General features: G+C 48.4%; 1 protein-coding gene across 4 annotated transcripts in view; it reads right to left on the reverse strand.

Annotated features, from left to right (window-relative positions):
• Positions 1 to 3,327: 3,327 nt before the first annotated feature.
• The window catches only part of PRDM11 (PR/SET domain 11), a 47,643-nt gene continuing 38,622 nt past the window's right edge, over positions 3,328 to 12,348 (reverse strand). For 2 of the 4 annotated variants that reach the window (XM_075754700.1, XM_075754697.1), the window contains exons 6-8: positions 11,927 to 12,114; positions 8,171 to 8,821; positions 3,328 to 7,340 (exon numbers count right to left, since the gene is read on the reverse strand). In XM_075754700.1, coding sequence (XP_075610815.1) covers positions 5,176 to 7,340; positions 8,171 to 8,821; positions 11,927 to 12,114 — 3,004 coding nt within the window. In that variant the 3' untranslated portion in view covers positions 3,328 to 5,175. Of the gene's footprint in view, positions 7,341 to 8,170; positions 8,822 to 9,594; positions 9,787 to 11,926; positions 12,115 to 12,348 lie in introns of those variants that run through there. The other 2 variants (XM_075754702.1, XM_075754701.1) reach the window with 2 other exon arrangements.

A 12,348-nucleotide genomic window follows, 5' to 3' on the forward strand; every position in this document is an offset into this window, starting at 1 on the left:
AACATAGAAATATATAAATATATAGGATTTTATTTATAGATATATAAGCATGTGATTTTAATCTTTTGTACTGTGTGTATATGTACTGGGATGTGCGTATATACAATATATAGACCATATGCATATGTACTGTATACATACACTAGCTTACATGCACACACATCATACGTGTCTCCAAGGGAGACAGGAATTGCATAGGCATTACTGCATTGAATACAATGGCTGGGGGAGCAACGTACCATTTCTCTGCTTTTGAGACCTCTTTCAACAGGGCTGAGAGGGGAATCTGCAAAAGCAGAGGCTGTTGCTGCTTATTTGCAAGCTGGCTGTCTAGGTTGTCTTACCCACTGGTCAAACAAACAGCAATCCTCATGAGATAACAAAGAAAGGGGTCCCCAAAGACCCCGTGGGCCACCTGGTTGAGTTTGTGCTGTGAGAAAGAGATGGACCGAGCCTGAATCACGTCTGAGGAGTCGTATCAGCAAAAGCGCAACCAGCACGGGGGATATCGCCATGGTCAGCCCCAGACCCAAGGCAGACCACACACCAGGACCCTGCCCACCGCGTCCCCTCGCAACCCCCCGTGGCTCCTGCGTGCTTTTGCTGGTATGGGAAGAGCTTTGGTCTCTTGTGAGGATTATCCCTGCTGAGTTTGGTCTTGTGGCCGGAGGGCCCAGACCCCTGCGGCCACTGGCAAGCCTTGCAGAAGGACACGTCTGCATGTGCTTCACGGATTTCTGCTTCACAGCAGGGTAAAAGAGGCAAGGAGCCTGAGCAAAAAGTGGGGAGGGGAAATTGGCAACCAAAAAGCCCACGGGCTAGAAATGCAAACCTGAGGGCCTGAAGAAGTGTGCATTACTCACAGTCAGATGCCATAGGTAAGACGTGAGGGGAAGGAGAGAATAAAGAGCTCATTTGAGAAGAACTAAACCCTTCTCTCTTTGCAGCCAAAGCTGTTCAAGATGCTGTGAGCAACACGTTCAAAACCACCTCCTTTCGCTCGCTCAGCGCAGCAGGAAAGGATTAAACCCCACGCATGGCAACCTCCAAGCCACGGAAGCCTCCCTCTGCGCCACACCGAGCCCTCCCCATGCCTGCCGCTGCCCCCCGCCCCGCTGCCAGCCGGCCGGGCGCGGGGGTTTGCAAACAGGGCACAGAAATGCATCTGCTCCGGGAAAGGCCGGGCAGGCGGGGCACGGGAGCCAGGGGCACTTTGCATTGGTATTCCCCCCTCCTCCCTATCTTGCTCATGCCGGCAGTCACGTTTCCATCCACAGACTATCCATGGGAGTAACGGCCACAGATCTGAGATAGGCGGGTAAACCTAGAGGGAAAGCTTGCAAAGCACCTGCGTTTGTCTAGGACAAAGGCCGGGTTTATTTTCTGATGTGAGGGTGATGGGGAATTGTTTGTGTTGGGAGAGCTGGGCCGGGCCAGGGCCGGCTGCTCCGCCAAGTGCTCGTTTCCCCCCATCACCAATGCAAAGGGTCTCTGACCTTTCCCATCACCGGTATCCGCAGCATCCCGCGGCAGGGAATCATGCTTCCTACCGACACCGCTCACAAGTGCACGCAAAGTTATTTGCAAAAGAAACAAGAGCTTTCCCTTTGCCAGCTGACAGCCCGAACAAAAAAACACCACTCGCTGCACGTTTCGCTCTGCCATTAGGAATAAGGGCAGCCGGTAAAAGATGTCACTGATGAGAGTGGGTTTTGCAAACAAACCAAAGGAGTGACAAATTAAGAGGAATAATTTCTGAACATGCCTCTGGCAGCTCTTACCTCACCAACAAGGCAAGGCACCATTTTCTCCCCAGTGGCAAAAGTAAAGAGGGTCAGAGCAGGAGCTGTAAACAGGCCTCTGAGGCGGCTCAGCACAAGCCCTGGGGGAGCACTCCCGTCCATAAAGGTGTCTGCAGACTGTCCCAAGTGTCCCTTCCCTCCACGCAGGCCAGGCACTTTGACGGGCCTCTGTGACAGAGCCACATGCTGAGGAGCTTTCGCTGCTGCAAACAGAAAGGCGGGTGATTTTTTTCCTTCCCTTACAAAGAACTACGAAGTTGAGCAAAGGAAAGAGGAAATTTAAAAAAAAGGGGAGGAGGGAAACTGTCTTTACAGCCTCTCTAACAACCACAGCAGCTTGCATCAAACTTCTTTGTTACTTTTGCTCCTGCTGCCATGTGCATGCTTGACATGAAAGCCTCTCCCTGACCTGCCCATTCCCCTCCATCCCCAGTGAATGGTGTGTCCATTCACTTCTTGTCTCCAACACCTACGTTCACCTTGCCCATCTCCAGATCAGAGACTAATAGAGCAGCAATTCTTCTGTCTTTTTTTTTTTTTTTCCTTCTTTTTACATCTCCTCAAATTTTAACTGAGAGGGGGGCCTGCCATCTGCCTGGCAGGGAGCAGCTCTGCTGTGGCAGCACACCGAGCAGAGTCGACTCGCCCAGCCGAGAGGGCTACAAGCACCTCGTGTGGACAGATCCCTATTTTACGGTCAGACAAACAACCACCCAAGTCTGCACAGCTGGTGGAGGGCTTCCAGTTTAATTTTTACTCTTCTAGATGAATGGGTCAATTTGATCACATCATTTATTGGGAAAGACAGGAAAAAATGCAAACAAAGCCATTTTTTTGCTTGCTAGGTGTCGCATATAGATGCCCCTGCGCTACGACGGCATGATGCCCCGACCTAGCTCATGACATTTCCTTGAGGACCGCAGGGAGAAGCGCCTGGTGCCTGCACCCCCACCGGCGGTTCGGTGGCAATTAGGTGGTCCCGGTGCAGGTGCCCCCTCCTGCCCGAGCCAGCCCGCAGGCTGCAGACACCATCTGAGGTAACGCAGAGGGGACAGGGAGTAAGTGCTACAGAGGGTACACTGCCTGCCCAGCCCTCGCCGTGACATTTGCGGGGTCCGCTCTACTCCCCTCAGACCTTCTGGCCAAGGAGCCCCGTTTTACAGCAAAGTAGGCAGAGTCAGGACACAAGGATTGGACACTGCTAGTGCTTCGGGCAGGCTCAGCCCCTCCTCAGTCCCATAGGGACAGAGGGGAAACACTTCTAAAACTCCGACCAGCACCGGTCTAGCTATTCCCGTGGGGTCTGAAAGCCGAGGCAGTACATAGCGGCTTGGCTGCACGCCTCTGCCCAGCGCTGGCTGCGCAGCTCAGCTGCGGGCAAAGGGGTTAGTGGGAGGTGAGCGAGACCTACGTAGAAGTGCGTGTTTTCCCGGGGAAGACAGTGCGTGAACCCTGGCAGTGAAAGTGACTCCAAGAGAGATCGGTTCCAAACATGCTACATCTCCATTGAAAACAAACAAAAAAGTTTAAAAAATAAAATAATATTATATATATATATATTTATATAAATGAAAAGCTATCAACTAGCAGCAACGGTTCTAGAGATATCTTAGCACCAAGACCAAGGGCAGGGGTATAACAGGAGAAAGGAAAGGTTCAGTGTTGCTGATACCACCATCATGTTTCCAAACAACACAGCTTGGCACAAAGCTCGTCCCTCTGGGAAGTGAGAACATGTCGGCTCGGACACCTTCTAGACAACAGGTTCTCACTCCCACAATGGTCTGGTCAGGTTGGTGCTGTCCATGCCACATCAGCGGGACAAGGCACTAGCATCTATGGAGTTTTTGCACCTTTTTTCTTTGTGGTTTTTTCTTTTTTTTTTTTTTCTTTTTTTTTGGTTTTTTTGTTGGGTTTTTTTTTTTTGCTTTTCTAACCTGAAGTGATATTGTGTGAATGCCTGGAGCTCATTTACTTTAAAGAATAAAACAAAGAAGAACCCCAAACCCACAGAACAATCTCTTTGTGATGGAAGGTGCAAGTCCCCCATTCACATCTCAGGTGGACTCCGCATCCCTTCAAAAAAGGAAGAAGTATTTCGCAGGAAGAAGCAGAGCATCCCTTCTTCCTGCTGTCATCAGTCTGCTGTGCTGTGGAACATGTTACCTTGGTCACAAGAGAATACATGAACCTTTGTAGGACATCATCACATGAATATAATCCAAGATAATCTTGCATTGATAGCTCCTGCCACCAAACCGCAGCAGGTTTTTCTTTCAGTCATTCCAAACAAAACAAAACAAAACAAAACAAAAAACCCACAACAATCTAGGATTATAAAGACATAGTATAAATAATGTAAATTAGAATATAATTTTTTAAGCCTTTGAATCTCCACCCAGAGATGGCTCTTGACTCATTGGCTGTCTAGCTTCCACAGCAGCCCTGGTTTTGAATGAATAGTTGTATATATATATATTTTTATCTCCTACAATATAAAAATATAAATGCAAAAATTTCCCCCTGCCTTCTCTATTTTGCTATTTAATAGTCTGCACATGACATTATGTTATAATATATGCATGATAGACTGGTACTACGGTTATCATAAAAGGAGCTGAAAGCCAAGTATTACTCTACAGCCCAAAAGTAGAGAGAACTGAGAAAGGGGCATCACAGTTTAGTGGAGGCATTTGTTTCTAAATCAGAAGAAAAACCCAAAATCATGCCCCCAGCCTTTCCCTCCTGCCAGTAATCTCTGTGAGTGAAGAAAGGTCCCACTCGAGTGGAGAGAACTGGGTGGAGCTGGAGAGACGGGGGGGCAACAGAAACGCACGGGATGCTCTGTCGGAAATCAGAAATCTGATGGTCATCAACAAAAGGCTCAAATGGCTCAATAATTGGACTGAACAACGGAAAGAGAGGCAGAGATTAAAACTGAGGGGAAAAAACCCAAACAACCAACCCCAAAACAAAACAACACAAAAAAACCCCCAACCCAACAAACCAACAACACACATACAAAGGAAACCGCCGGGAGGATGAGGCTGACAAAGACCCGTCGTCTAGCTTATAGATCATTAGGTTTGAACATGTAGAGTATGGCCCCAGCACATGCTTCTAAAGAATGAAATGTTGCCACCTACACTGCAGCTGCCATGGTTGGAGACACCAGTAAATGTCTAAACATTGTCTCAATCTTTAAAATTCTGCTTAGCTTCTATCAGACGCACATCGTCTTAACTTTTAAATTTTCAGTGTGGGTTTTTCCTTAATATATATATAATATATATATATTTTATATAATATATCAAAGTTTAGAGTATAGATTAAAAAAATTATTCAACAGCTTTCTGATCTGAGGCATTCCTTCCTAAATATCGGGGTAAAACTCAGAGCCATGGTCCATGCTCTGCAACATCGGCTTCTGATCAAGAGACGACATCCTGCTCAGCATTTCGGCTGACAGTGCGTAACTATTGCCCGACTTCTCCTCGAACCAACTATCTAGTGCCCTTTTGCAATCGAAGTTGGCAATGGGCGGCCCATTAACGGCAATCGTCAAAAGATCACTGAGCTGCTCCAGCGTGAGCCGAGAGCGGTTGTTTTTGCGCACTCTCTGCAGGGCGGTGCGCCCCTTCTCACAGCAGGCCGATGAGGTGGGAAGGACTTTGAGGATCTGAACTATTTTATTTAGGAGGGGGAATCTCTGTTTGTATTTACAAATGTGACTGAGCAAGTCTTTAAAACCGTTTTTGGTATAATAATCCACCTTGAGTTCTCGCCATTCCATCAGCAGACTCCCTCGGGTGTCCATCCCCTCTCTGCAAACCTCTCTGGAAAATGATGGGACCGTCTCCAGGTGTTCAAATATTTGTACCATATCCTCCTTCCCATAGCTCATGAGCTCATCAGTGCTTCTGGGCCAAGCTGCAAGGTCAAATACCTGACAGGCCTTCACAAATGTCCGGCTACGGGAATCAAACCTTTGGGCTAGGATCACCTGGGTCTTCTGGCAGATCTTTTCTCTGATTGACTGGAATTTGGCTTCAGCCACCCGTAGGTTTTTCACAGCAATGCCATTAAAGCTTTCACGGAAGTTTTCCTCAAATTCCTGCAAGTACTCTCCAGGCGAGTCTGCTAGTCGGCTGATCTCCTGGATGGCCTCCTCTATTTTATCGTCCACCTGTGACACAAGAAGGTACTCCCCTTGGAAGACGTAGGCGAGGCGTGAAAGCACAGCGATCACATCCAGCAGGAAGTAGATGAGTTTAATCGACTGGTAGTCCATCAGGAACTGCAGGAGGGCCAAGGCAATCGCAGAAGCATCTGCCCTTTGGGTCTGGCCACTGACGTCTTTGAGATGGGCCACAACCTCAAGGTAATCCTTGATTAGAGCGTTGAGCACATTCTGCTCCCCAATGATCCACTTCACTGCTCGAATGTCCCCCAGGAACTCGGTCTCCTCACACAGAGTGGCAGCAGTGACCCTCAACTCGCACATGAGTCGGGGAGAGTAACGATAGAAACTGAGCAGTTGCTTCAAATTGTTTTCTAGCTCCTCCAGGCAAGGCAGTTCCTTTCCGCTGATTGCATCCAAAATTTCCAGATGGGGCCTGTGCACCATAAAGGGCAGGCAGAGTAGCCAGGGCAAGGTCTTTCTGATTGTCATGAACAAGTTGGCTCTCAGGCTGGCGGTAATGTTAGCACCATCGACTCCCAAGCCAATAGTTGGCTTCTCATCCTGCAGTCGTATTCCCAGGCTGGAAAAAGCCCTGTCTAGTGCTTGGAGGTAACTGTCTGTTGTAGAAAAACCCAGTTCCTGAAGAGACAGGAATTCGGTTGCTGGAGGCCCATCGCTGCTCGTGTACTGTACATAAACCGCAACCGTGTCTGCAAGCAAGTCATCGCTCTGCCCGTCCAGAATGATGCTGAGGAAAGGAGACTGTCGGATGCGTTCAACCAGGTCCTCTCGAAGAGCCCGGGCGATATGGTGGATTAAGATTTGGCAGTCTCCCTCATTCATGTATTGATCCACCACCTTAAGTTCACACTTTCTCAGTAGTTCTGCCAGAGGCCGAAAGTCATAGTAGGGCCTGCCCTCCAGGGCCAAGTGGTAGGCTGTATTGAAGAGCAGGGTCATATTTCGGCACATCTCTTCCGTCTTCTCTGGGTGCATCCTGAGCTTGTAAAGCTGCAGGCACTTCTTGTGGAGGTTGCTCTGGCTGTGAAGCTTTATTGTGTGTATCTTGAACTGCTTTGAGCCAATGATGAAGGCTGAAGTCCGAGAGGATTGCACTGTGTACTGCCTACAGACGTGGCACCACATTTCATTCAGTGTCGGGGAGTACCGCAGAAACCAAAACTTTTTAAGCCACTCTTGCTTGAACCGTCGTATCCTCCGGCCCGTCGCCGAAGACATCTTGGAAGGCTCGTCTGTAGCAGCAATCATGTCATTGGAAACTGATTCATCAGCAGAATCCACCTCTTGGTCATCGTCCTCCATGATGGTGGGAACAGAGATGATGCTTTCTGAAGCTGTAAGGAAAAAAAAAAAAGGAAAAAAAATAAGGTGTTTACAAAGTTGCTGAGCTAGAGAAGCATCCTACTGGTGACAGCAGAGCATTGCCTGACGAGCTGGCCACAACCTGCTCTCTCCTGCCCACAATGCACTATGGGTAGAATTTGAATCATGGCTTTGAAGGGAAAATAAATCAATGTTTCTGCATATGAACTTTGTCTCTAACATGCCACAATGGACAGCAAGAAATGACACTACATCCTGGCCACTTGCACAATACATGGTGTGACCCAAATACTCCTTTGGTGAAGGCTCCTGGCTGCTGCTTCCTGGAGGACACAAAACATATCTTCAGCAAGGGACACATGGTTGTGTTAAGGCAGTGGAGGAAACAGAGAGGGCTTTCCAACAAGGGACACAGTGGGACACCATTTCATACACAAAGAGGGTGCATTTCAGTGTTACCACAGAGTCATTCAGACTTTCTTGGTAGCATGCGAGGCACTGCAGAGGGGCTTCCGCTGAAAGAAAATGCATCAAAAATACAGCAAACAAACTGTCTGCAATGGAATGTCTTTTTTATTGGCAGTGCATTATCGATTACAACGGCAACAAATAGAGCAAGTTGTCATACAGAGTCTTTCCCAGACAGTGTCTTCCACTGTGCCCACAGCTGTGTCAGCTCCTGGCCCACCCGGTCACAAAACCTGACAACGAACCTTCCACGGAACCACGTGTTCACCTGAATACTCAGAGCAAAACGCTTTAGATGGGTACACAGCACACAGGCATCTCACTATTCTCCTTAGGCAGGGTTTGGAGAACGCTGTTACTTCGCAAGGCTTACCTGTGGGGTCCGAGAACTCTTGGAGCTCGGGTACCTGGGGCGGTAGCACGGGTGGCTCAGGTAACTTCCCAGATCGCAGCATGTCCAACTCGGCCTGCAGCTCCCGGATCTTCTTCTTCAGCCGGATGCAGTTGGGGCAGAAGGAGGTGGTGGGGATTTCGTGGGAGTTGCCTTGTGCAGAGGCCAGTGACAGCTCGGTTGGACTGTCTGCTTTGAGTGACAGGGGCTCTTCCTCCTCATCTTCAAGGATGCCCATCTCTTTGGCTGAGCTGAAAGACGAACCATGGGGGACCATCCATTCCCCCTCGTTCCGGTTTCTGCTGAGGTTCAGTGAGCCATGTTGCATGGCACCGCCACACCTCTCAAAGATGTCTTCAGCCTGGTATTTAGATGCTTTTCTGATGGAAAGCGGCGTACCCGTTGCTAACTGGTTCTCTTCAAATTTGGCGGACTCCAAGGAAGCCTCCAGGACGTCTTTGAAGATGAGGTCAATCTTTTTTTTCTTTGTTTGGGGGTGGGATTCCCCCTCGTCACAGCTGCGCTTGTAGGGGCTCTTCCCTTGCTTTAAGGTGGCGAGCTGGAGTGGCCCCCTCGAGTCCTCCTGATTTTCCACATTCTTTTCTGACTTTTCCCTCTGCAACTTTTTGTCTCCTGGAAAGGAAAATGAGGGGTGGGGATTATCACCGGGAACTGAGCAACATCCCTCAATCTAAAACTCAAATGAAAAAAAGAACAAAAAGGCAGGCTGTATCCCTGCAGGTCTGCACATTGCATCACAAACCAGGGAACTGACACAACTCAGTGGAAACCGAGGCTCGCGAGAGGAGGAGCCCTGCTAATGGGCACGTCTGCAAAAACAGAGACAGTCCTGGGTAGCCACAGCGGAGTAGGACCCACACACTTTAAAGAGAAGAGAAACTACAGGCAGCTTGTTTAACCTGAAGGTATAACCAACCTGTGCTAGAAGGAGACTACAAGGTGAATGACTGAATCGCGGTGGAACCTAACACCCAGAGCCCAAGCGCCATTTCGGCTGGCTGGAAGACCTGTGCCTGTTTTGACTTGGTAAAAGGTATCAAGCGTACAGCAGTGCAGCAAGAGATTTGGACCGTTTCATGACAACCCCGGCGTCTGTGCACGCCATGGCACAAAGTTTGCAAGCCCCTTTACTCTCGTTCAGTTTGGAGGCTGCTCCAGAAATGCAAAGGTAAAGGCGTAAAAATAACTCGCACTCTTAAACCCCAAGGTACTCATTGTCAGCTGAGCTACAACGGGTGAATGCCCTCCAAGGATGGGACATCTAGCTTGTCCCGGTGGAGTCTAGAGCATGGCCATTCAGTGATTAAAAAAAAAAAAAAAAATAAAAGCAACCTCATACAAATTATTAATTGCTTAAAATAAAGGGAATAGCCAGATTTCCTTACCTGGAAATTCAAAAGACGATAGGTTTGGCTCAATTTCCATCATTCTTCTATCTTGTAAATAACTTCAAGCATTGATGGCTTCCCAAACAAGACGCTGCTTTATGCTGATTTTTGGGTTTGTTTGCTTTTAAAGTGTATTCATGCTTTCATAAGAGTTACGGAGCAAAAGCTACCATTCCCTCTCTAAGGAGAGCAATGCTAAGAATGCAGAAAAGATGCGAGACTCGAAACAGTTAGAGTAAGGCACCGTAAAAAGGGCTGGCCCGAATGGCAGGGATTTTGCACTGGGTTTGGGTGCTGGCTGGCAAACCCAGCCATTTCTTGAGTGAATCCGTAACAACAGATCTCATTTTCAACACATTGACGAGAATTTCTATGGGCAAAGCTTTGAGTCTCTGCTCTAGTATTTACCCTGTTACAGACTATAATGACTACTGGCAGAGGTAGGGATTTAGAGAATGGATTCTTCTTCTTTCTCAGTGATTTTCCCCCCCAACCAATCAAGTGGTTCAGCCCTATGGAAAAGCTAGAAATCACAAAACGATCCCTCGTATTATCGGTCTCAACTCCCATTGATGAGGCGGGTCGGAAACTGCCGACAAAAACAAAACCCGGGAACCATGTTATTTTTCTGAGAGTTAATAAAGCGTGTCACTTCACTCGACAGGCTCATCTGCAGGGGATTTGAAATCTTTCAAATAGAAAGTGACTGAACAGATTTTGGAGCTGCTCCCTGACCACTTCCCAGTGCCCTCCCAGCTGAGGCTGCGATGTCTCTCGCAAGTCTAGCAATGGCCCAAGTGATGCTCCGTTTTAACATCTCTGCACCTCTTTTGCTAACGCAGGCTGAGCCTGGCTTGCTATATGATGAGCTCACCGAGACGTCAGGGGGTTTCTAGGATGTTCTCCACAGCTACATGGGTTTCTGCCTGAGCGTGTGGCAGGCTATGGTGTGTCCTGAGGAGCCCAGAGGCAGATCTTCGCTGCACTGGTAGCCAGAGCAGGCTGTGAGTTACCATTTCAGCTCATGTAAACTACGACACCATGATAAACCACGACTAAAGGCATGTCTGTATGGCAGGGCACTCATAGCCTTGGTGCCCCTCCAGAGCAGCTGCTCCAAGGGTGCAGTCTTTCTCTTGCCATACTTTCAGAAAGTACTAAGCAATCTGGACAACAAACATGTGCATGGGATGCAGCAAAATCACTGCAGCCTGTACCTAATCACTCAGTGATGTTCATTAACATAAAAAAAGCACATTCATACCGATGTTAATTCAGAAGTGGGAATTGCCCAAATACAGCCATCAAGATGCAACACTGCAAGTGCATAATAACTCCAAGGTGACGGAGGATAACCAGCTTTTTCAGGACATCTTGTCCACCCCATGATTAGAGAGGAGACACCTTTTACCAAGTCAAGGCAGCAACTGCAGCTGTGTAATAATATACATGGGAATCTTAATTAGAAAGTTATATTTAGTGTGGCTGCCCCTCTGAGGCCCTGCCATTCTGTGGCTAGGCCTGGAAAGAAATGCCCTTAATTAACTTCAGGTCTCAGCATTGTATAGATGAACAGATGCATTAAGAATTTTTACCCTCCTCTAAAGCTTCCTATGTTGCTGACATTACAGTGACCTAAAGGACCACTAGGTTTGTTCCAGCATGGCTACTCTCAGATAACAATTTTTATCCAGGGAAGAATCAGTCTGACAAGTACAAAGCCTCCTGTACGTTGTACATGCACTCTAAGGTTGTGAGACTAAGGAGTCTCTAGCTGATGTCGCGCTGATCCCAAATTATCTTTCTGAAGAAAGAGGAGATAAATTAAGCGAGGAAAATGGACATACAAACACACCAAGGAAATCTCTTTCACATGCACACAAAACCAGCCAGAGCTCCCTCAAACAGGCTGCTCACAGGAGCCAGAGAAAGCAGCAGGTTCAGAAGAAAATACTAATGCCTGTCTGTAGGACCACCAGCTTGGCAATCTTCAGGCCAGGAAGTCTTGTGACAGAGGAGCTCTGTGGTCCCTGGGCTTTGCATCAGGCCCTTGCAGCACACACACACACGACACACGACACATGACACAACACGACATGACACAGCACAAATCTTTCTTTCAAGATCTTCATAACAGTGGTTATATTATTCTTCTTGTACACCCATCCATCCATGCCATGCAGAGCTCTCACCCAGAGGTGCTCTGCTTCTAGAAACGCAGCTCTCCTCGCACAGCCTGTGCACCACCTACTTCACCCACCACACTCGGCCCAACATGCGTGGCAGCCCAAGGGGATTGGGGGAGAAGGCAGAAAGGGAGGAGACTCACCGCTTGTGAGATTTCTGTTGATGGTCTCTTGGGACATACTATGCAACCGCTTCATGTAATCCTCACTGTACCAGACCCGCAGCTTCTCCCCAGGGTGGATGTCACGGCAGGCACGGAAGTAAATCCTCTCGCTGTGCTGGAAGGCCATCAGGTTCTGCTCCCTCTCCTCCCGGGAGATGATCACATACCTGAAGGTGAGGTGACAAGACAGGCATGAAGCACAAACTTCTCTCCTGTGCCCCCCCTTGCACCAGAACAACAACCACGATGAAGCCAGAATGACCTTCAGAGAGAGCCATCAACACAGCCAGACTGGAAAGCATGGAGTTATAAGTAATGGTATGCAAACTGCCAGAGATACAGGACAACGAGCATGGACACCTAGGGAACACCAAGCCAGTGGGTCCATTTCTGCTGGGAAA

This window comes from Balearica regulorum, chromosome 5, assembly GCF_011004875.1.
Source record: "Balearica regulorum gibbericeps isolate bBalReg1 chromosome 5, bBalReg1.pri, whole genome shotgun sequence".
NCBI classification, from domain to species: Eukaryota; Metazoa; Chordata; class Aves; order Gruiformes; family Gruidae; genus Balearica; species Balearica regulorum.